The sequence below is a fragment of the Zootoca vivipara genome, chromosome 1 (genome assembly GCF_963506605.1).
Source record: "Zootoca vivipara chromosome 1, rZooViv1.1, whole genome shotgun sequence".
Taxonomy (NCBI): domain Eukaryota; kingdom Metazoa; phylum Chordata; class Lepidosauria; order Squamata; family Lacertidae; genus Zootoca; species Zootoca vivipara.
Window position 1 is genome coordinate 26,621,771 of NC_083276.1, and position 20,970 is coordinate 26,642,740.

At 40.4% G+C, this 20,970-nt stretch overlaps 1 protein-coding gene across 6 annotated transcripts in view; it reads left to right on the forward strand.

Moving 5' to 3' along the window:
* Positions 1-20,970, forward strand: part of CEP128 (centrosomal protein 128) — a 181,036-nt gene that overhangs the window by 60,385 nt on the left and 99,681 nt on the right. For all 6 annotated transcript variants that reach the window (XM_035107853.2, XM_035107862.2, XM_060272451.1 and 3 more), the window contains 4 exons: positions 1,814-1,978; positions 11,001-11,177; positions 12,898-12,957; positions 15,481-15,673. In XM_035107853.2, coding sequence (XP_034963744.2) covers positions 1,814-1,978; positions 11,001-11,177; positions 12,898-12,957; positions 15,481-15,673 — 595 coding nt within the window. The remainder of the gene's footprint in view (positions 1-1,813; positions 1,979-11,000; positions 11,178-12,897; positions 12,958-15,480; positions 15,674-20,970) is intronic.

The following is a 20,970-nucleotide window of genomic DNA, read 5'->3' on the forward strand; positions in this document are numbered from 1 at the left end:
AGTTTTCTCCATTTCACTTAAATATTTATTCTCTGTAAAATAATATTGAGTGCACATGTTAATGGCTAGAGGATGTTAACACCATACATGCCGCCACGTAAAACACTTTCTCTTCCAGGCATTTACTTGACGTCCTTAAGACTCTGGTGCATATAATAAAATGGTAGATTGGATGCATAAATAAGTGAATGTGGCACTTGCTTACTCAGTGACCGGAAGGAAGGTTATACATCGTGGGGGAGGATAAAGACAATTCCCCTTTCCCAGTGTATGGACACCTGGATCTACCCTCTCTTTTACTTTGTAACATCACCAAAGATCGCAGTTCAGGATACAAATTTGCCTTGCTGATGATGCTGGGATGCACTGAATTAATTGAATGCTGTTTCTTCAAGAGGTCCTCCTAACCACTCGAAGTGCAAAATGAGATTCTGCGTGTGCAGAATGTGCTTTAGTTTATGTCCACCTTTAGTCCAACTCCTGGATACTAATCACAGCTCCAGGTAACCACCCGCAAAGAGTGATTGTTTTAAGGTTCCAGAGAATCATGGGGAAGCCCAGAGAAGCTGAAGGACATTGTTGCTTTTTCTTTGGCAGTCTAGCCCTCTGGTCCCAGAGCTATTCATGCAGGGTGCACCCTATCCACTGCTCCCACCTGGTAGAATGCATGAATGCATTAAATTCGTAAGTAGAGGTACCACTGTACTGGATTAATAAATATGGGATTAGGGTGGAACCCCAGTTTATGAACACCTCGGTTTACGAATTTTCGGTTTACAAACGCCGCGGACCCATCTGGAACGGATTAATTCACTTTCCATTACTTTCAATGGGAAAGTTTGCTTCAGTTTATAAACGCTTCAGTTTATGAACAGACTTCCGGAACCAATTACACCCATGCTTCGGGTTAAGTACGCTTCAGGTTGAGTACTCCGCGGACCCGTCTGGAACGGATTAATCCACTTTCCATTACTTTCAATGGGAAAGTTCGCTTCAGTTTATGAACGCTTCAGTTTAAGTACTCCGCGGACCGTCTGGAACAGATTAATCCACTTTCCATTACTTTCAATGGGAAAGTTCGCTTCAGTTTATGAACGCTTCAGTTTAAGTACTCCGCGGACTGTCTGGAACAGATTAATCCACTTTCCATTACTTTCAATGGGAAAGTTCGCTTTAGTTTATGAACGCTTCAGTTTATGAACAGACTTCCAGAACCAATTGTGTTCATAAACCGAGGTACCATTGTACTGATAGAAAATGTGATTGCCTGCTATTTTATTTATCAATAATAGAGTACTGTATTAGGTTATTTCAATTCTGTTTTCCAACCTGCTGGTAAGCAAGAACTGTATTTCTTATTTCCGTCTGACATTTCTGCATAGCTCCATCCCTTCTCCTTGGTGAGAATGGACACCCTTTGGGGTCTCATCTGCTTTCTTGTCAGTCTTTACAAAGTTACTATCAGGTTACGGTAAAGAAAAACACTTTGGGGTCAATATGGCATGGGGAAATGTTGGAGAGACATGGACAGCCATATTTTCAGCAGAAGGGGAAAGATAGAAGTGTCAAAGACAGAACTTCACAGATAGAACTGTCAATATACACATATATTATATAGCAATAAAGCTACCTGATGATAAACAATTATGGTGCCATTTGATATGTGACGTGGATTTCAAATAAGAGGCTTCCTTCAGATAAATCTATATGAAACCCTCCCTCATTAAAATTGTTTCATAAAAGTTTGGCCAAGAAGTTGGGAACTTAAATAAGCATGGTCAACTTTGTTCTTTGTTTTGCTTATTCCCAACAGGCAGAGCTTGTAGAAGAAAGAAATTTGGTAAAAGCTCATCGCCGACAGGTAGAAAAGATGAAGATTGAGTGTGATAAGCTGGTGGAGGAGTTAAGCCAGAAGGAAGAAGAAAATTCAAAATTTAGGCGAAAATACCAGCTGATGAAACAAGAACTGGATGAAAAGGTAGAGTTTGGCTTCTTTAGGCTTTTGTTGTTGTTTAGTCGTTTAGTCGTGTCCGACTCTTCGTGACCCTGTGGACCATAGCACGCCAGGCACTCCTGTCTTGCACTGCCTCCCAGTTCTTCAGACCATATTTTGCACTCTCTTTAGGCTAGGACCCACCTTTTAGCACCCAGTTCTCTGCTTTTTTGCTATATATGTCATCACTCTCGTTTTCCATCTTTTCCATCTCTCTCTCTCTCTATGCCTGACATTGTTCCGATTTACTACTTCTTTCCCCATCTTTTTTTTTTAACTCTGTAAAAAAAGATGTGCAACAAAATGGTGGCTGGCATGATATAGTTTTGGATCCTGATATGTTTGATGATGTCAATTTGCTGACGAGGAAAACAGCAAAAATTATTTATTTATTTATTTGCATAAGTCATTTTAGCATGCAAAGCAGACATTCCTCAAACTTCTAGCAGCCCGTGCACTTTGAGAAACAGTCTGGAGGAACCAGATTATATGATTTCAATGGTAAAGCTAAGCAGGTTAAGAGCGGCCCTAAATTTGAACTAGTCCAAGTGTCGGTACTAAGATAAATTCCCTTATAACCAATTGCTATTCTCAAGTTAGCCCTTTTCATCCGGATGATCACATGCTGCATGTCACAGGCAAGGAATTTAAGCTACAAATGCAAACCTCACCAAAGCAACCTCGAAAGCAAGAATTAATAAATGAAATCTACCCCTATCATTTTAGAACCCAATCCAGAAAACAGGTGATCTGCTGCAGAACTGGAGATGCCTCAGTAATGAACCGGATGAGATCCATTAAACTGAAGCTCAATCCGGATAATACTGAGGCACTGTCAGTAGGCGATTCCCTAGACTGGATGGATGGGAGGTTGCCTGCTCTCTTGATGGGGTTTTACTCCCTCTTAAGGAGCAGGTGCATAACATGGGGGTGTTTATGAATCTGTTGCTGTTGCTTGAGGCTCAGTGGCCCTGGTAGTGCAGATTGCCTTCCACCATCTTTGGCTGGTGGCCCAACTCTGCCACGATTTGGATATGTGAATGATCAAATTTAAAAAATGTATATTGTTTTCCGTCCCATCACCCCACCCCACCCCGAATGTAGATGTTAGAATTTTGTTGGGATCTCTGGAGTGTTTTAATGTTTTCCCCTTTAATGGATTAATTTTGGGCCCAGATTGTTTGTGAACTTCTGTCATTCTTGGTGGTGGTGATCAGCTAATTTGTGGTGTCACATACAGTAATGACACTTTTGGGAGCATACAATAGCAACACCCCCCCTTTTAATTTTTTTCCAATTTATACATTTCACTGATTTTACAATCACTTTGACATTTCAAAACTTGACTTCCTTCCCCCACTTTCTGTGGTTCCTTAAATTTATTTTTTATATCTTCTGCATATCCAAATTACACTTAATTTGTTCATTTATTCATCTTCTTTAAATATGTATTCTTACGAAACTGCAGGTTATTACAATAGTCCTGCCAGTGTTTTTCTCTGTTTACAATTGATCTGTAAATATTCAATAAATGATTTCCATTCTTTTATAAAAAGTTTGTTATCTTGATTTCGTATTCTTCCCATAAGTTTCGCCATTTCTGGATATTCAATAAGTTTTTGTATCCATTCTTCCTTTGCCTGGACTTCTTATTTCCATTTTTGGGCAAGTAACATTCTTGCTGCTGCAGTCGCATACATGAATAAATTTCTATGCATTTTAGAAATAATAATAATAAAAAATTCCTTCCAGTAGCACCTTAGAGACCAACTAAGTTTGTCATAGGTATGAGATTTCGTGTGCATGCACACTTCTTCAGATACACTGAAACAGAAGTCACCAGACCCTTATGTATAGTCAGAGGGTGGGGGGATATTACACAGATGGGTGGTGGGAATGGGTGATTGGCTGATAGGAGTGGTAAACCTGTTGACGACTGTAAACGACTGTAAACGACTGCAATTGGTCTTGCAGGAAAAAGCAAGGTGAGATGGCTAAAGAAAGCTTTATCATGTTTAATGAGATAAGAATCCAATGTCCTTATTCAGACCAGGTAATACCCGCCCCCGACTATACATAAGGGTCTGGTGACTTCTGTTTCAGTGTATCTGAAGAAGTGTGCATGCACATGAAAGCTCATACCTATGACAAACTTAGTTGGTCTCTAAAGTGCTACTGGAAGGATTTTTATTTTATTTTTTATTTCGACTACGTCAGACCAACACGGCTACCTACCTGTAACTTATACATTTTAGGTAGTTCTGTCCCTATAATTCCCAAGAGAAAAGCGTCTGGTGTTTTTTTTTACGAACGTTATTTTAAACATCCCTTTCATTTCATTTTATATCATTTCCTAGTAAGCCTTAACCTTGCAACAAGACCAGCGCATATGATCAAAAGAACCTTCTTTCTCTTTACATTTCTAACACTTATTTCATTTAGATTTATGCATTTTTGCCAGTTTACTCAGTGTTAGATACCATCAATATATCATTTTCATATGATTTTCTCTGAAACCATAACACACTGTAAATTTTATATCCCTATTCCACCATCGTTCCCGTGCTTCCATGTCTATATTACGACCAATATCTATTGACCAATGTATAATTGAAGATTTTACTTGCTCATCCTTTGTCTTCCATTCCAATAATATTTTAAACATTTTAGACAGCACTTTTACATTACATTCCAACAGGTCTCTTTTGAGGAGTATTAACAACACTTTCTGAGTGATTATTTCCCTCTTAGTACAATGATGGCTTCAACCTTATTTGGATGTGGGGGGGGGGGGATAAGTTTCCCAAGTTAACCTTGAAGTGAACAAAACCTTGCCATCCCAATTGAATCTGATCCCACGGAGGGGCAGAATATCTAAAGTTTTGCAGGAAGTACTGGAGTGATCAGAACACCTTGAACTCTGCACACCAAACAAGCATTTAAAAAACTTCAGTTTGCTCCCTATTAAATCTGTTGTGCACTAAAAGCTTTGACACCTTCTCTATTGTTCATTTGTTTTGTTGTTGTTGTTGTTTAGTCGTTTAGTCGTGTCCGACTCTTCGTGACCCCATGGACCACAGCACGCCAGGCACTCCTGTCTTGCACTGCCTCCCGCAGTTTGGTCAAACTCATGTTCGTAGCTTCGAGAACACTGTCCAACCATCTTGTCCTCTGTTGTCCCCTTCTCCTAGTGCCCTCAATCTTTCCCAACATCAGGGTCTTTTCCAGGGAGTCTTTTCTTCTCATGAGGTGGCCAAAGTATTGGAGCCTCAGCTTCACGATCTGTCCTTCCAGTGAGCACTCAGGGCTGATTTTCTTCAGAATGGATAGGTTTGATCTTCTTGCAGTCCATGGGACTCTCAAGAGTCTCCTCCAGCACCATAATTCAAAAGCATCAATTCTTTGGCGATCAGACTTCTTTATGGTCCAGTTCTCACTTCCATATATCACTACTGGGAAAAAGATAGCTTTAACTATATGGACTTTTGGGTTTCGCCTGTTCTTTGTTTTCTTTCAAGCATGTTATTCCTTGTTATTTGGTGTTTTCCATGAGAGCTGTGCTTTGAGAAGATGTGCTTTGTCTGCCTGCAACACCAAACCTCTTTACTCTGCACCAGCATATTCTACTTTAAAACTTCTGGTAAAGCTTTTGAACGTGATTCCTTATTAAACATTCTGCAGGAGGTGGCAGGAATAGGCGACAGAATTTAACGGGTTCCAAGTATATTAGCAGGACGTGACAAATGAATAATGTGATGTTCCAGTTGAAAGCTTTGAACAAAAACATTCTGCCCTCTCTTAATAAAATGTAGGTTCATCCTGTAATTTGAAAGACTCAGAGATAGCATCCCAACAGAAGATGCTTATGGTTTTCTCTGTTCTCCAGGCCATTATACAACCAAAAGGTTAACTTAAAGCATTGGCTTGGAAATAAAGTTTTGCTGGTGCATACCAACCATTTCCTTTCCCAAAGACTGACATGGCCAAGCTGTGTTTGGATTTGCGCTTTCTGATGACAGGCATTCTGATGACTCTTCTTGCTGCATGGACGTAATTAAAGAGAGAACATGAGAGCACGGATTCCATTTTTACGAAATCAAAATATTTATTTGGGTAAAAAACAAAAAGGGAAAAGAGAGAGAGAGAGATATGATTGGATCCTTACGGTTGTATTCTTTGGATCTGATCTGAGCAGCTGCTCAGGACTAGCTCTTTTATAATGTCAAAGAAAAATCTATTAAATGAGAAAATGTCAAACGAGTGTTCACATTCTGTTTTTCATTTTGTTTGAGAGCTGTTTAACTTTGCTTATTAAATGTTGTAGGGAAAAAAGTCCCTCACAAGCAATTGGGAGAAACTGAACCATTGACCCCATCCAAAATATGCAAGCGAAAGCCTTTGGGGTTTCTCCCCACATGCATAATAGGGCTGTACTTTTCTAAAACAAACAAGTCAGTCTATAAGAGCTATTGGCAAATACGATTATATGACGTACATGAAATCCCTTTGAGGTCCTCTCTTTTTCCATCCTGCAGCAACATCCGCTTCCATTATAACATTGGGCAGATTTTAGCGTTACATCAGAGTCTAAAATGCAGGAGACGATCAATTATCACAATCCCCATTGCATCTAGTGAATATTAAAAGTGACCATCATGATAAGTAATCACTTATTGTTTACTATCGTTGAAGTTTTGGCTTTTACTGGGACTTCTATCGGATCACAGAAAACGTTGTAGGTTCACTGGTGCTATTATTCTTTCTGCTGAAAAATCAAGTTGAAGTAGACTTTCTGTGTGTGTGAGCACACAAAGGCCAGATGTGTTTCAACATAAAGTATTCATTAGTGGTGAAAAATATGACCAGATAATATCTTAGGCTTCGGATGGAAAAGAATTCTAGAATTGGGACAAACCTCGTCCGTAGACAGGATGTTTGATTCCTTTCAACTTCTCTTTCTAGTTTATATTGTTACCATTAATATTATTTCAAGAACATCAAAAAGCCTTAGTAGGGTATACAGCTGCTGCTGTTGTTGTTGTTGTTGTTTCTTTTACCTGAACTCTCTCTTTCAGTAGCTTATATTCTATTAAGGAGATGCTTTAATGTTAAGTTTTGTGCTATTCCCCTCCCCCCAGTAATATAGATGGGGGACGCATATATTCTTCTCCCGCCCCACCTTGTGTGAGGGGTCTGATACCAGCTGCTGTGCAGGCCTATTGTTGGGGTCAAAGCACTTTCAAAGTTGGCAACATGCCCTGGTTGGTGCTGGTATAGACAAACCTTCCTGACATTTAAATAGCTGAAGATATGTGTGGAATCATCTTTTCCCAGACAGCGTGAGCTCCTCTGGTCTATAGTCAAACGATCTAGAGTGCCTAATACAATTCCTTCAATGCTGTTGTTTGTAGGCTGTCTTCTTGTAACTGCCAATTACTTCCCTGCTTTCAAAATTGAAGCATTATTGGTGGTGATAGTGCTCTGTTTCTTTATAATGTATGGCCAAAATAGAGGCTTTTTTATTTGATTACCTTGAGTGTGCATTTCGCTGCAGACTTTACACAGAAGCAGACCTACAGCACAGTGCTTCAGTGCTAGGATATTGTCACCGAATGAAGAACCAAATGGACTTCATCTCCTGACCATCCATTGGACTTTAATTTCTCTTTATATGTTCCTGTTTGCATGATGCGTTGGTCTATGGCAGGGGTCTCCAAACGAAGGCCTGGGGGCCGGATGCGGTCCAATCACTTCCTAAATCCGGCCTGCAGACGGTTCGGGAATCAGCATGTTTTTACATGAGTAGAATGTGTCCTTTTCTTTAAAATGCATCTCTGGGTTATTTGTGGGGCATAGGAATTTGTTCATAATTTTTTTCAAAATATAGTCCGGCCCCCTACAAGGTCTGAGGGACAGTGGACCGGCCCCCTGCTGAAAAAGTTTGCTGACCCCGGTCTATGGAATTACACTTCATGAGAATTACCGTATATGTTGAATTGTGTTTGAAATAGAAGTTACATAGTCAAAAACAGCCTTTCACATTGTGTGTGTTGTTAGCAGGGTATTGCCACCTGCACAGGAAACTGTGTTTCCATATTTTAGTCTTGCATCGTTAACAGTTTTCCTGCTGTAAACTAAAAGTGTCAGGGATGTAAAATACCGTATCCCAAGAACTCACTTGATTCCTGTGCTTGCTGCCCCACCCCTCACAGCAAATATAACCTGTTATCCCCCCCCCAAACAAAAAGTGAGCAGGAAAGCAGGTTGAGATAACCATACAAAGTTTTCTTTTTGGGAAAAAAAAAAGCCCAGGCAACAAAATATCCCAAGAACTCTATTAATCTTTGCCATGGGGTGCTTTGTTGTTGTTGTTGTTGTCCCAGCTAGTGGAAAATACTGGAGTAATAATGGACCCATGGTGTTTTTCACATGAAAAAGTGATCCAAGGAAACAGACTTAAGTGCTCATCTTCAGTCACCACACACATGGCTTTGTTTTGGGACATTTCCTAACCCGCGATAAGTAGCAATTTGGCTTGGGATAGCAAAATGTGTAACCGAAGTGTTGTGCAACTTGGTTTGTTTAGATTCATTATTACTGGGAACTTGGGGGGGGGCACCTGCTCTGCAGCAGGCCAGTCTTCTTGGTTCACTGACAGATCCTTTTGACCTTTTCTATAGCCAAAAAAGATTCCAAGGGTGGATTAGAAATCACTACCGTCTCTGCTCTCAGGGCCTACAATCTAAAAAGACAACGTAAAAGAGAAAAACATTTAGGAAGGAGTCGGAAATAAGCAAACTCTGGTATATATTCTGAGTTACAAGTTCTTCTAATGACCAGTTAAGGTGGAAAAATTCAAGGAGAGGAGGATCCTTACTGTGCCAGTGGGTGGCCCCCAATTCCTTGTTTCCCTTCTCTTTGTTTCTCCTTCATTGTTGACCTTGACTGTTAATTGCTTATGCAAAATGCTTCTTTTCTTCAAGGTTCCCTATCACTGTCCCTGATCATATATTCCTGGTTCTGCAGATATGGCCGCACGGTGGTGTTGTCCATTTTCTTAGCTGAGGCTTATATGTTGCTGATAACGTGCTGTGACTGACTGCTGAATTACTTGGAAGTGTGTCGTCCTGTGTAACTTTTGAGGCCAGAGCTTTGAGGCAATAATTTGATTTTTCCCTCCCCCCCTTTCATAGGCAAAATACACAGTTATTATGCAGGTGCAGAAAATGGCACTGAAGACAGACCAAAGGATAGGATTCTGAATGAGCTCCACTCCTTCTCCCATCATGTCCCAAATGGCCCTGATTTTCCCCCTTGCACTGGTGCTGCTGCTGCAGTTCTATATTTCAGGGATAGGGTTGCTTTGTTAATATTTTGCTGACGCTTTAAACTAAGCCATCGTGTGGTTCGGGCAGTTGTCATCTCAGATGAAAGATGTCAGTTGAGAGCAAACCTCAGCAATGAAGTGTAAAATTAAATCATTTTGCTTTTGGATAAATCTTCAGATGTTAGGCAGGATTTGCTCTCTAGGTTCTGCTTATTTGCTAGATAGAAGAATTTACAAAGAAGACCAACAACTGCAACTCTCCTTGCCAACTCTGAAAGAAATAAAGGCAAACCAAGCTGCTACAATAAAGGCTCCCATCCTGTTCTCCCTGCGTGCTACTGCTTCTGACTGAGGCTGCCTAAGTGATGCTGGCTCTTTTCCAACTCATTTATTCCCTGATGTTGTGTTTTCCACTTTGGCTCAACTTTCCTTAGCACTCAAATGCCAGCTTAACTCTGATCCACTAACATAATAAATACTGCACAGTGGTTGAAGTGGAAAGGTCCTGACCTCCTGGAGGAATACACCCCTCTGCCTTTGTTGTGTATGTATATTGGTGAGTGTGGGGTCTTCAATTAACTAGGCCGGTGTTTGCCGGTAGCATACTTGGCCTAATATTATAGGGTTCTAGGAATCTGTTTGGCTGTAGTTGCCCACAGATAATGGATTAAGGCCTTTAGCAGAGAACATGTTGATGGCAGTGAAATCCTTGTTTCCATGTTTTCATCCATTTTCAGCAACCCAGATGTTGTTGTTGTTATTACTTCTACTACTAGTAGTGCTGGGGGGGAGTGTCAATAAGTGTTGAAATTCCAATGTAATATATGGGCATAAGGCAGGGGTCAGCAAACTTTTTCACTGTCCCTCACACCTTGTGGGGGGACGGACTATATTTTGAAAAAAAATATGAACGAATTCCTATGCCCCACAAATAACCCAGAGATGCATTTTAAATAAAAGCACACATTCTACTCATGTAAAAACACCAGGCAGGCCCCACAAATAACCCAGAGATGCATTTTAAATAAAAGGGCACATTCTACTCATGTAAAACATGCTGATTCCCGGACCGTCTGTGGGCCGGATTTAGAAGGTGATTGGGCCGCATCCGGCCCCCGGGCCTTAGCTTGGGGACCCCCTGGCATAAGGCCTGCTTTTCATTTTGAAATACTATTTTCTCAGATCCATGGCATACAAGGAAAGTTGTACGTATTTTCCAATGGGAATCATCACACAAGTTATTCCTACTTCTGTTTCTACATGTCTCTAACTTGCAGTCAGGAAAGCTGCAGCAGGAGTTTGGATGCTTGAACTGTTCTTTTAGTATGCAGTTTTAAATGTCTGTAGTGTGGACAGAGCAACCCCCGCTGAACATTTGGCTTTGACTTGCTAATGTGGCAACTTACAAAGTATTCTCCCCCTGCACTTTTCTCTCACACCCCTTCTTGGTCAAGTTTTTCACTACCAATTCTAGCAAAAGGACACATCCCATCAATTGTAGGCTATTTGGGGCACAACATGTTCAGTACTCCTTATGACAAGTGCACAGCATTGAGTTCCTTCCACCATCCTCAGAAGCATAGATGTGCTTGTGGGTTATGGTTTCTCACTGTTTTGGAAGTTCAGATATTAACTGGCAGAAGAACTTTTAGTTCATATGATACTATTTTTTTGCTTTAGAATAAAAGGACATTGGGAGAAGATGATCACTTAAGAAGGATAGAGGAAGACAGATTACAGCTTCATGATCAACTGCGAAGCCTGCAAAATGAACAGGAATCCATCCTCTCTATGATAGGAAGTGAAATTGATGCAGCTTGTGAAGTCCTCGCAAGGGATTCAGTGGAGAAATTCACAGTAACTATGAGTTTTCAGTTAGCCTTAGATTATAATCTTGTTAATTACATGGACATAACATTTTATTCATGGCTGCTTGTTAAACTTACTCTTGATGTAGATGTTTTGTGAAACAGAAGATTAGGAGTTGCACTTGATAATCTTCTGCCTTTAAAAATGCAATTGCTATTTTAGAAATATATGGCAATAATTCATTTGGATCTAACTTGTTGGCCGATACCATCAGCTTTATTAAGCCTAGCACATGCAAACGGTAGAGGGGGTAGTAAAATTTAAGACTGAAGGTCAAGGATTGCATGGTTGATTTTTTTTATTAAAAAAACCCTTTACATATAAAGCTGGTACATCAAAGAAAAGCTTAGACTGACAAGAATTCTTCCTGACATCTAATTTTCTATATACAGGAAGCTTAATGTGTAGTTGAGCATTTGCTCATGTGATCTTCCCATCTGTACTATAAACCAATACAGCCCTGGAACAGTTTTACTATCTTATCTGCTGTGTGTGTAAGCCGTGCCATTAAGAGAAGTGCATGTTTTTGGTTAGTAGTGGGTCCCTGTAACAAATGGCAGCCTATTGCTCCTGACCAGTGTTGCATAACCTCTCTGACAGACGATGGCTGTTATTATTGCTATTGTTTCAACAGGGTCCCAGGGCATGTTACAACAATTCAGAACACAACATTCAATTCATTTTGAAACATGTACAATCAAAAGAATAGGGTGGGACCTAAAGCACATAGGAAAACATACTTGTAGTTTGCTGCTCTTACATTAGTCACCTCACTGTTTTCCTTTCTAAATGATATTTGTATACTGAAATAGGGTCCAATAGCCCTGGCCCATTTGTGCTGTGTGTGATTTCCTTTTCATGTCAAGCAGTTTGTGCTCTTAAGAAAGATGATGCCTCCCAACCCTAGACACACATAATGTAGCCATACTGCTTTAGCAGATCATGAAGCGAATGCTAGTCATACTTCAGAGTAGACCCATTTAAATTAATTGATGTGAATAATAGGTTCATTAATTTCAGTGGGCTACTTTGAGTTGAACTTTATTGAATGCAAATTATCAAATTTTATATTTAATGACTATTAAAAAACCAAAATAAGCATGCACAAAAGTATACCAGTTTTGTTTTTTAAAAAAAATTCTTATTACACATGCACTGGGTATGATTCCCCCCTCCTTTTCTGAAGCATGTCAGGGAAACCTCATAAAAACCTATTTATAGCAGCATGTGATTAACTTTTTCTTGACCTTTTCAGAGGTAGTTTAAAAGCTGCCCTTTCTATTTTATTTTTTTACATAATTTGAGATATTATTCATCAGGGGAACAAAAGTGATACATCTAATCAACAACAAGATGATATCACCATCATCACAATGACAATAATAAATTGCTACAAAGACATGCACAAACAAACAATAAAAATAATTATATTGTTACAAACAGTAAAATTGAGGTTTCTGTTGTTACAGTTTTTGTGTAAAATGAATAAATAATCTCTCTCTCTCCCCTGCCTTTTCTCAGGTTGCAAAAAAATGTCTCTCTTTCTGGGAGATGTCCTACTATACCTGACAATTAGGAATGCTACAGAAATAAGTTGCTCAGACCTATTGAAGAATTACTAAGACTAAAATTGGCATTTTAATTGGCACTTTTACCTGGCCCTGTGTATTAATGTACGAGTGTTTGTTCCTTTTTAAATATGATTTAGGCAATATCACTTACACCTGCGGTACAGAATGACCCTCATCGATGGCTGGCAGAAACAAAGGTAAATACTGCTTTTTAACAATTAGGCTAAGATTAGCTACATTTCTCAATCCCTAATGTGTTTAGGGCGCAATGTACAGAATGCATCTTTCTTACATTTACGTTATGTTGGCTTAAAAGACCAAACCAAAGATTGGTAGCTTTTCCCTTTGGTAACTTTGTAAGCAACTTTTATCGTGTATCTTTTAATCGTCTTAAATTTCTCATGAGCTGAAAAACTTTTTTTTTTTGCTGCTTCATGGACAAGACCTATCCACGTAGTATATTAGGGTCACAATGAGGGGAGGAAAGTTGACCGTCTGACTTGGGCGAAATTGCATTTGTTTGCTAGCAAGATTGCCTGAAGTTATTGATGGGCTAGCTTGTAATGCACATGGGCCAGGAGAGAATATTGCTATAAATACTGGAGATAAGAGTTTGAATTGGAGGACGATGGCTGTTGAGGAAACCGAGTCACTATTCAGATTGTTGATGCTGAAATCCTAGGCGCAAGTCTCAAGAAGACCTTTCAGAGGACATGTAGTAATTGATTCATAAATCTGCCAGTTGAGTTCTCTTTAGTTATTAGTAGGTGAGTCTTGAAATGAATGAAGGGGTCTTTGGAGATACCATAGTTGTTCACATTTGCACCCAAAAACCAAACAGCCTTAATAATTGGGTTGCAAGAAATATGGCTTTACCCACTTGCTCTTTCATCGCCTGAGTTCCTTGCATTTACAAATGAACACTCTAAAGAGCTCAAAGGCATTGACTGCTGTGGGGTGAGCCCCACATGCACAGTAAAGCTTCTGAGGCCCCCTTTACTGAAGCAGCTCCCTGCATAGCTGCCAAGTTATCCCTTTTTTAAAGGGATTTTTCCCTTATGCTGAATAGGCTTCCTCGCGAGAAAAGGGAAAACTTGTCAGCTATGGCTCCCTGTAGCCTCTTAGAAACTGCTCCTAAATCACAAGGAAATTTGGGTGCTACCTCCCATTAAGCATGAAGAGCTGCATCTGGCTGGGAGTGGGAGTTGAACGAAACCAGTGAATTTAAGGAAGCACTTCCATATTTTTCAAAGTATTCTTTAGATCCTGGACATGCTCGTGGCATTTTAATATTGGGAGTATGTGAATGACAAATAGAAGATGAATGCAATTGCATAGCAAAGAAGTGCTAGCCCTTACTGAGGTGTTTACTCTCATATACAGACTGAAGAAATTAAGGATTTGGGGTAATTTTCATGGAATTTGTGCCATTACCGATCTACTTGCATAGATATCCACCCAGGAAACATTTATCAGTATATTGTTCATTCTTGATGCTCAATATAGCATAAAGGTCCATGTTCGCATGCCACAATAAGCCACAGTTTGTTTTAAACCATTGCTTAATTGTTTAAATATAAAGTTGGAATTATTGTGCAGTTTTTTTTTTACTTTTATAAAAACTGTGCATTAGTGGAGAAACGGGACAAAAGGACTTATGAATGAATATATATGAAACGTGGGTGCAACATAAATAGAATCAAATAGCATTTTTTTCTTCTATATGTATTTTATCATGAAATACACATTTTGAGCTGATAACTGAATAATAAAAGTCAGAGAAGTTCAAAGACTAACTACATTCCGGTCCACATATAAGTCTGGAAGGTGCAGATCATGTTAGTTTGTACTGGAATTTGCAAAGAACGAATTCCTCAAACATCCCTTACTTAAAAGCTGTTCTTCCATCTCCATCATAGGGAATGTGAAACTTACTTATTTCAAAAGGTGCTCTGTCCGTCCCCCCAATCTTACTGTTAGCTTATTTATGGACTCCTGTGTTCTTTTAAAAGTTTTGTAGCTTTTTATTGTTGTCAGTGCTGTGGTTTTAATAAGTGTTACACAAGCTGGCAATATGCAAATATCTTGACTCAGTAATTGTTTGGGTCAGAGCTGACTGTAGTGGTCATCTTTTGATGCAGCAGTGCCAAGAGCATCGCCAAATGCAGGATGTATTCATTTACAGCATACTTCTACATACAGGAAAGAATCAAGAAGGCTGAATATGTGTACCGATTCGCCTTGATGGATTATGGAATCTGTCAGCTTTCAGCCATTTTATTACTTTTTGAAATCTGTCCTTAGCCTCAGGACTTGACAGGAAATAGAATTTGCCAAACTTGGATAAAGCCTGTATTGGGGTTTGTAAACTACCCTGGCAAACCTGCAAAAGGGCTGTGAATCCCACCCGGCAATAAATACATCCCACTTGAGAAGACATGAACCAAAACTGATGAAAATTTAAATGAAGCGTGAGGGGAGGGGGGAGAGAAAAATGATGGGGGTGGGAATCAGAATTGTAAAGTTGGAAGGGACCAGTTGCAACAGAGGAATCACAACTAAAGAATCCCAGGCAGGACTGACAGGACTTTAAACTGGAAAAAAGCTTCTTTTAGCCTATTGCATTTTGAGGTTGGCAAAGCTTTGCTTTGGAAGTGCAGTTGAGGAACACTGCAGTAAAGGCCTTTTCTTGTTAAGTATGCAAATACATTGTCTTCTAGACAAAACTTCAGTGGTTGTGCGAAGAAGTGAAGGAGAAAGAGACCAAGGAAAAGAAGCTTCGGCGTCAGCTGCTGCAGAACCGAGAGCATTTGAAACACCTGACCTTGTTCAAAGAGTCTGAGCACCAAAACCTCGTAGGTCAATTAGAAAAGCGGGAGCAACTCCTGGATGAAGTTTACCAAGAGAGGAAAGGTGAGCTTGACAGGCCGTATTCATGAAAAACAAAATCCTTTTTAATTTCCCAGGTCAGTTCAACCCTGATTTATCTAACAGGCAGTAAATATTCCAGTTCTGCAGTGCAGAGATACAAGTTATCAGGAACATGGAGCTGAAAATGGCAGCCCCATGTCAACTTCCTCCCTTACCGTCCATGACATATAGCACAATTTCTTTCGTGTTCTGATGCCATTACTCTGCACATTTCACACACACACACACACACACACACACACACACACACACACACACACACTTTGCCAGCATCAGGCAATGATCTGGTGGGGAAATACACACTGCAGTGATGTTAGAGCACAAGATTTTGTTGAACTGCATGTTATGGATAGGAAGGGCTGAACGTTGTGAGAGAATGACCTTTTCAGCAGCAGCCCTGGATTCATGGTAATATTTATTTATTTCCTCATACTTACATCCTCCCCTTCCTCCCAGCGGGAGCGCAGAGCAGCTGCTCATATAGCACAACAACAACAACAACAACAACACTAACAAAACTTTAACAACAAACAAAAGGTAGCAGTGTCAGTAAGAAGGTTAGTTAAACAAAATGTTTTTTTAGTTTGTTCCTAAATGAGGCCAACCAAATATTCATTAGGGTGGGGACCACCTCCCAAAATGCTTTTCTTCATGCTGTTGCCCACCTAGCAGAAGCTTGAGTCAACAAACAGGGCATTCCCATCAGGTTTTAATAGGGAGCTCATGGAGAAGGAGTTCTGCATAGTACTTTGGTCCTAAGTTGTTTGGGGCTCAGAAATTCACAGACCACCACTGCAGAGATTTGAGGATTAGGGTGTAATTTGATCCTCCCTCACTGCTCAATTTTTTTTAAAAAAATGGCATTCTGTACCAGCTGTCGTTTCCAGCTCATTCAAGGGCAGGCCGATGTAGAGTGCATTGCAGTAATCTATGTTGGAAGGCTATTAGTTCATGGGTAACTGAAGCCAAGCTGTCCCGGTCCAGGAATAGCTGATGGATGAGCTGGAGCTGGCCACTACTGTGCTTCATCACTGAAGACACCTGAGTCTCCAGCGATAATTTAGGATCAAGAGTCATCCCCAAGTTGTGAACCTGGGTTTTATGGGAGGCACTGCAGAATCAAGAACATGATGTCAATTCCCAGATGTGGGAACTGCAGATCCACAGAACCTCTGTCTTGCTGGGATTCACTTTAAGATTTTTGGGCCTCTTTCTGCCCCAAACTGACACTGGATGCTAGACCAGGACTTCAACAGCCACTTGAAGTTGGGTGGTTCTGCTGTTGGAGAGCATTCAAGTTGGTAATGCAATTTTTACATTTTTGCTTTGTGATCTCTTAGCAAGTTGCAATTACTGCTTTGCAAAGAGCTGTGTTTCAGAATATTAAAATACCCGGGCAACATGGGGATTTATAAAATAGACAAGAAGTGAAATAGCTAGTTTTCCAGTTGCAATGTTGGAGGCATACTGTGACCTGGATTGAAGCAGATATTAGATGAGAGTAGAAGACGGCATTTTCAGAAGTTTATTCCTTTTGAGTTCAGAACATGCTTATCACTTTTCCTTACTTTAAGAAGTGCTTCCCCCCACTTGAATGACACACAAAGAGTTGTTTATCTCATTTAACCCTAACCCAAACCCAAACACACACACACACACACACACACACGCACACGTAAATATGGTAAATGTCAGGAGATGGCCTGAAATCTCTTTATGATTCCTAATGATTCCTAATGATGAAATTCATCTGTGAATGATATATGTTCTCCAGAGCAAGTTAATTCCCCCTGCCCCCCCCCCCCCGAAAGCAAGTTTTGTGCTAATTAAAATGAGTTGTGATCAGCTATATATAGGGTGAAGAAGGGAGCCCTACTGTTTTGCTTTTGGGGAAACAGGCATTTAGTACAGTCAATTCTTAGAACTGAAACAAAGCTAGGGATCTCGTTATCTAAATGCCCGATTACCCAGCACAATCTATTAACACCACCTTTTTGCCTTGTTTTTCTGCAGGCTTTTAAAATATAGATATGGCTCCTCATATTCTCATTGTTGCGTTTTCTGTATTTGCATACACATTCAACAGAAATGTCCCCATGGGATCTTGTTACTTTTCTCATTGCTAACTCTTTTGTAGTTCTGCTTATTCCACCACTTTCCCTTTTATCTTCCATAACCATATGTTTCACAAGCATACTGCTTTTCCCTGGTTTTGAAGAAGAGTGAAGTCGGGTTTTTGAACAGATTGTGCATTTCTGATGTTTCTGAAGGGTGCTTCACTCTATTGCATCTTGTCAGATGTACACCAAAGAGGTTTTAAGTGAAAACACATCTTCCTTACATTCACTCATTGCTTCCGCAGGTGAACAAGCAAATGTGTACATACACTTGGTAAATGGCCAAACCATGCACCTAGTATCTCCCATTCCTGGAAAGGCTTCATTTTTTTGGGGGGGGGGGAATGAGACAAACTAGAGCTGATAAGAAAACATAGGTTAGTCACTAACCAGGTCTGTCAGGATTTTCTCCCATACTAGAGCAGTAAACTTGAGTTTGCTACCATATGTACATTCAATGGGGATCTTTAGGACCATATACGCTGTGACAGTAAACATGCAGTTGCTTCAGAAAATGACTACTTGACTCCCCTTGCCTAAAGACTAGAATAATTTATATTGTGGTAGGCATGACATCAGGGACCCAGGTGGCGCTGTGGTTAAACCACTGAGCCTAGGGCTTGCTGATCAGAAGGTCGGCGGTTCGAATCCCTGTGACGGGGTGAGCTCCCGTTGCTTGGTCCCAGCTCCTGCCAACCTAGCAGTTCGAAAGCACATCAAAATGCAAGTAGATAAATAGGAACCGCTACAGCGGGAAGGTAAACGGTGTTTCCATGTGCTGCTTTGGTTTGCCAGAAGCGGCTTTGTCATGCTGGCCACATGACCTGGAAGCTATACGCCGGCTCCCTCGGCCAATCATGCGAGATGAGCGCGCAACCCCAGAGTCGGTCACGATGGACCTAATGGTCAGGAGTCCCTTTACCTTTACCTTTTAGGCATGACATCAATATACAGGTGTCCCATCCAGTTATGCACGATCAACTTCATAATTAACCTTTATATCATTGCATTTTGTACGTTTTCCAATTCTAATTGCACACATTAAAAATTAACTCAAGATTTAAATAAATACAGAAAGGTAGAGAATTTCTCATTACAAATCTTCAGACAACCCTGCGATTGATGTTTATTGCTTACAATAATCTTTCAGATATCATATAAATTTACTCCACTCTTTTTGGAATACTTGATCTTGCTGGTTTCGGATTTTTCCTGTCAGCCGCCAGTTCTGCAAGGTCCATCATCTTCATCTGCCACTCTTCTTTCGTTGGTACTTCTTGTTTTCATTTTTGGGCTAAGAGAATTCTTGCTGCAGTTGTTGCATACATAAGCAGTCTTTTATCCAGAGGCGCAACGGGGCCTTGTTTAGGCTGCTCAACCTCCCTGCCTGACAACTGATGTGTGGGGTGTTGTAGCCACCGCTTTCCCACATGCCCTCCATCATCCTGCCATCCCCAGAGCTTCAATTCTAGTTGCGGATATCTTTGAATACAGTCCTTTTGTTATGCATTGAAGAGGGCGCAGTGGAAATAGTGTTTACAGCAGGGGTCAGCAAGCTTTTTCAGCAGGGGGCCGGTCCACTGTCCCTCAGACCTTGTAGGGGGCCGGACTATATTTTGAAGAAGAAAAAAATGAACGAATTCCTCTACCCCACAAATAACCCTGAGATGCATTTTAAATAAAAGGACACATTCTATTCATGTAAAAACACGCTGATTCCCGGACCGTCCACGGGCCAGATTTAGAAGGCGATTGGGCCAGATCCGCCCCCCCCGGCCTTATTTTGCCTACCCATGGTTTAGAGGGTGCTCCGCACTTTATGCAATTTCACTTAGGCACACGGCAGCCCGGAAAGTAACCCAGATGCCTGTATTCATGTTTTCCCATTCCTACCACTTCCATGTCAGTGTCAGTGATGTGGAGCAAATCCTGACTAGGGAATCTATCAGGCTTGGAGAACCTATAAGCCTCCTGGTGCTATTGGATTCCAGCTCCCATCATCCTTAACCATTGACTACACTGGCTGGGGCTGATGGGAGTTTGAGTCCAACAACATTTGGAGGGCCAAACGTTCCCCACCTCTAATTTAGGGAATTCATGTATCGCCTTCCATCAAAACAACAATGGAAAAGTTATAATTCTCATCTAGAGAGGCAGTGTTTACGCTCGGCTAAGAAGAAAAGCAATTGGGAGTATAACTCAGAAACATGAAAAGTATTTTGGAATAGGAAACAGTCACACCCACTATCATTTAAACTCCCAGAAGAATTGCAGTTCATTTTGCAACTATGCATATCAATACAGTATTGGAAAAAAAAATACTGGGGAAAAAATAAAATCCATTCAGGATGAGATGGCGCCAAGAACAATGAGTAGATTTGCGTGCTAGCATTTTTGGATGTTTTAATTTTATTTCTCCCTTCTGAGTCACCCAAATGTATCATTTAGCTGTCTCATTCTCACAGTGGCATCAAGATGCTTGGGTGGTTATAATTTTTTTCCTGTTAACATTTTGTTACTAGAAAGAAATGGTAATCCAATCAGCAGTATTTGCACACACTGATTTTTTTTACGCTGGAGACTGATAGATGAAAATAGACATGAAAGTGGAAAATAGGAACATGATTTAGTGAGCAACTAACTAGATCTGGAGACAGGCCTGATTTCAAAGGTTAGAATAGTTGTAGTTTGCTTAAGTGGTTGTTTTATGATTGATTTAAATCATTAATTAAATGATCATTGATTTAAAACATTTAAATGACTTAAATGACTTCAACCACTGAGTTAAATAAACAGTCTTCAACTTTTTCCGATTCAGACATACCTTTAACTAGGATGCAGGAGAAAGTTAGTGAAAATGGTAGCATAAATTGCTGGTGTTTGCTTATTCCCCCATATCTGGTATGGAAACCAATCCAGTGAATATGATTGGTATTCAGTCTGATTGTTGCTTTCAGTCTGCAAATGATACAAAGTTGATTACATACCTCCCCACTTTGCATTGTGTTTCCATTGCGCTGGATGATAGTGCATATGGTCTATAGAAGGGAGTGGGAACCTTCTTTCTCTTGAGGGCCGCATTCCCTCAAGGTGATCTGACAGGGGCCGTATGCTGGCAGTGGATGGGCTGAAGCCAGTGGTAGTCACTGCCAGAGTCAAAAT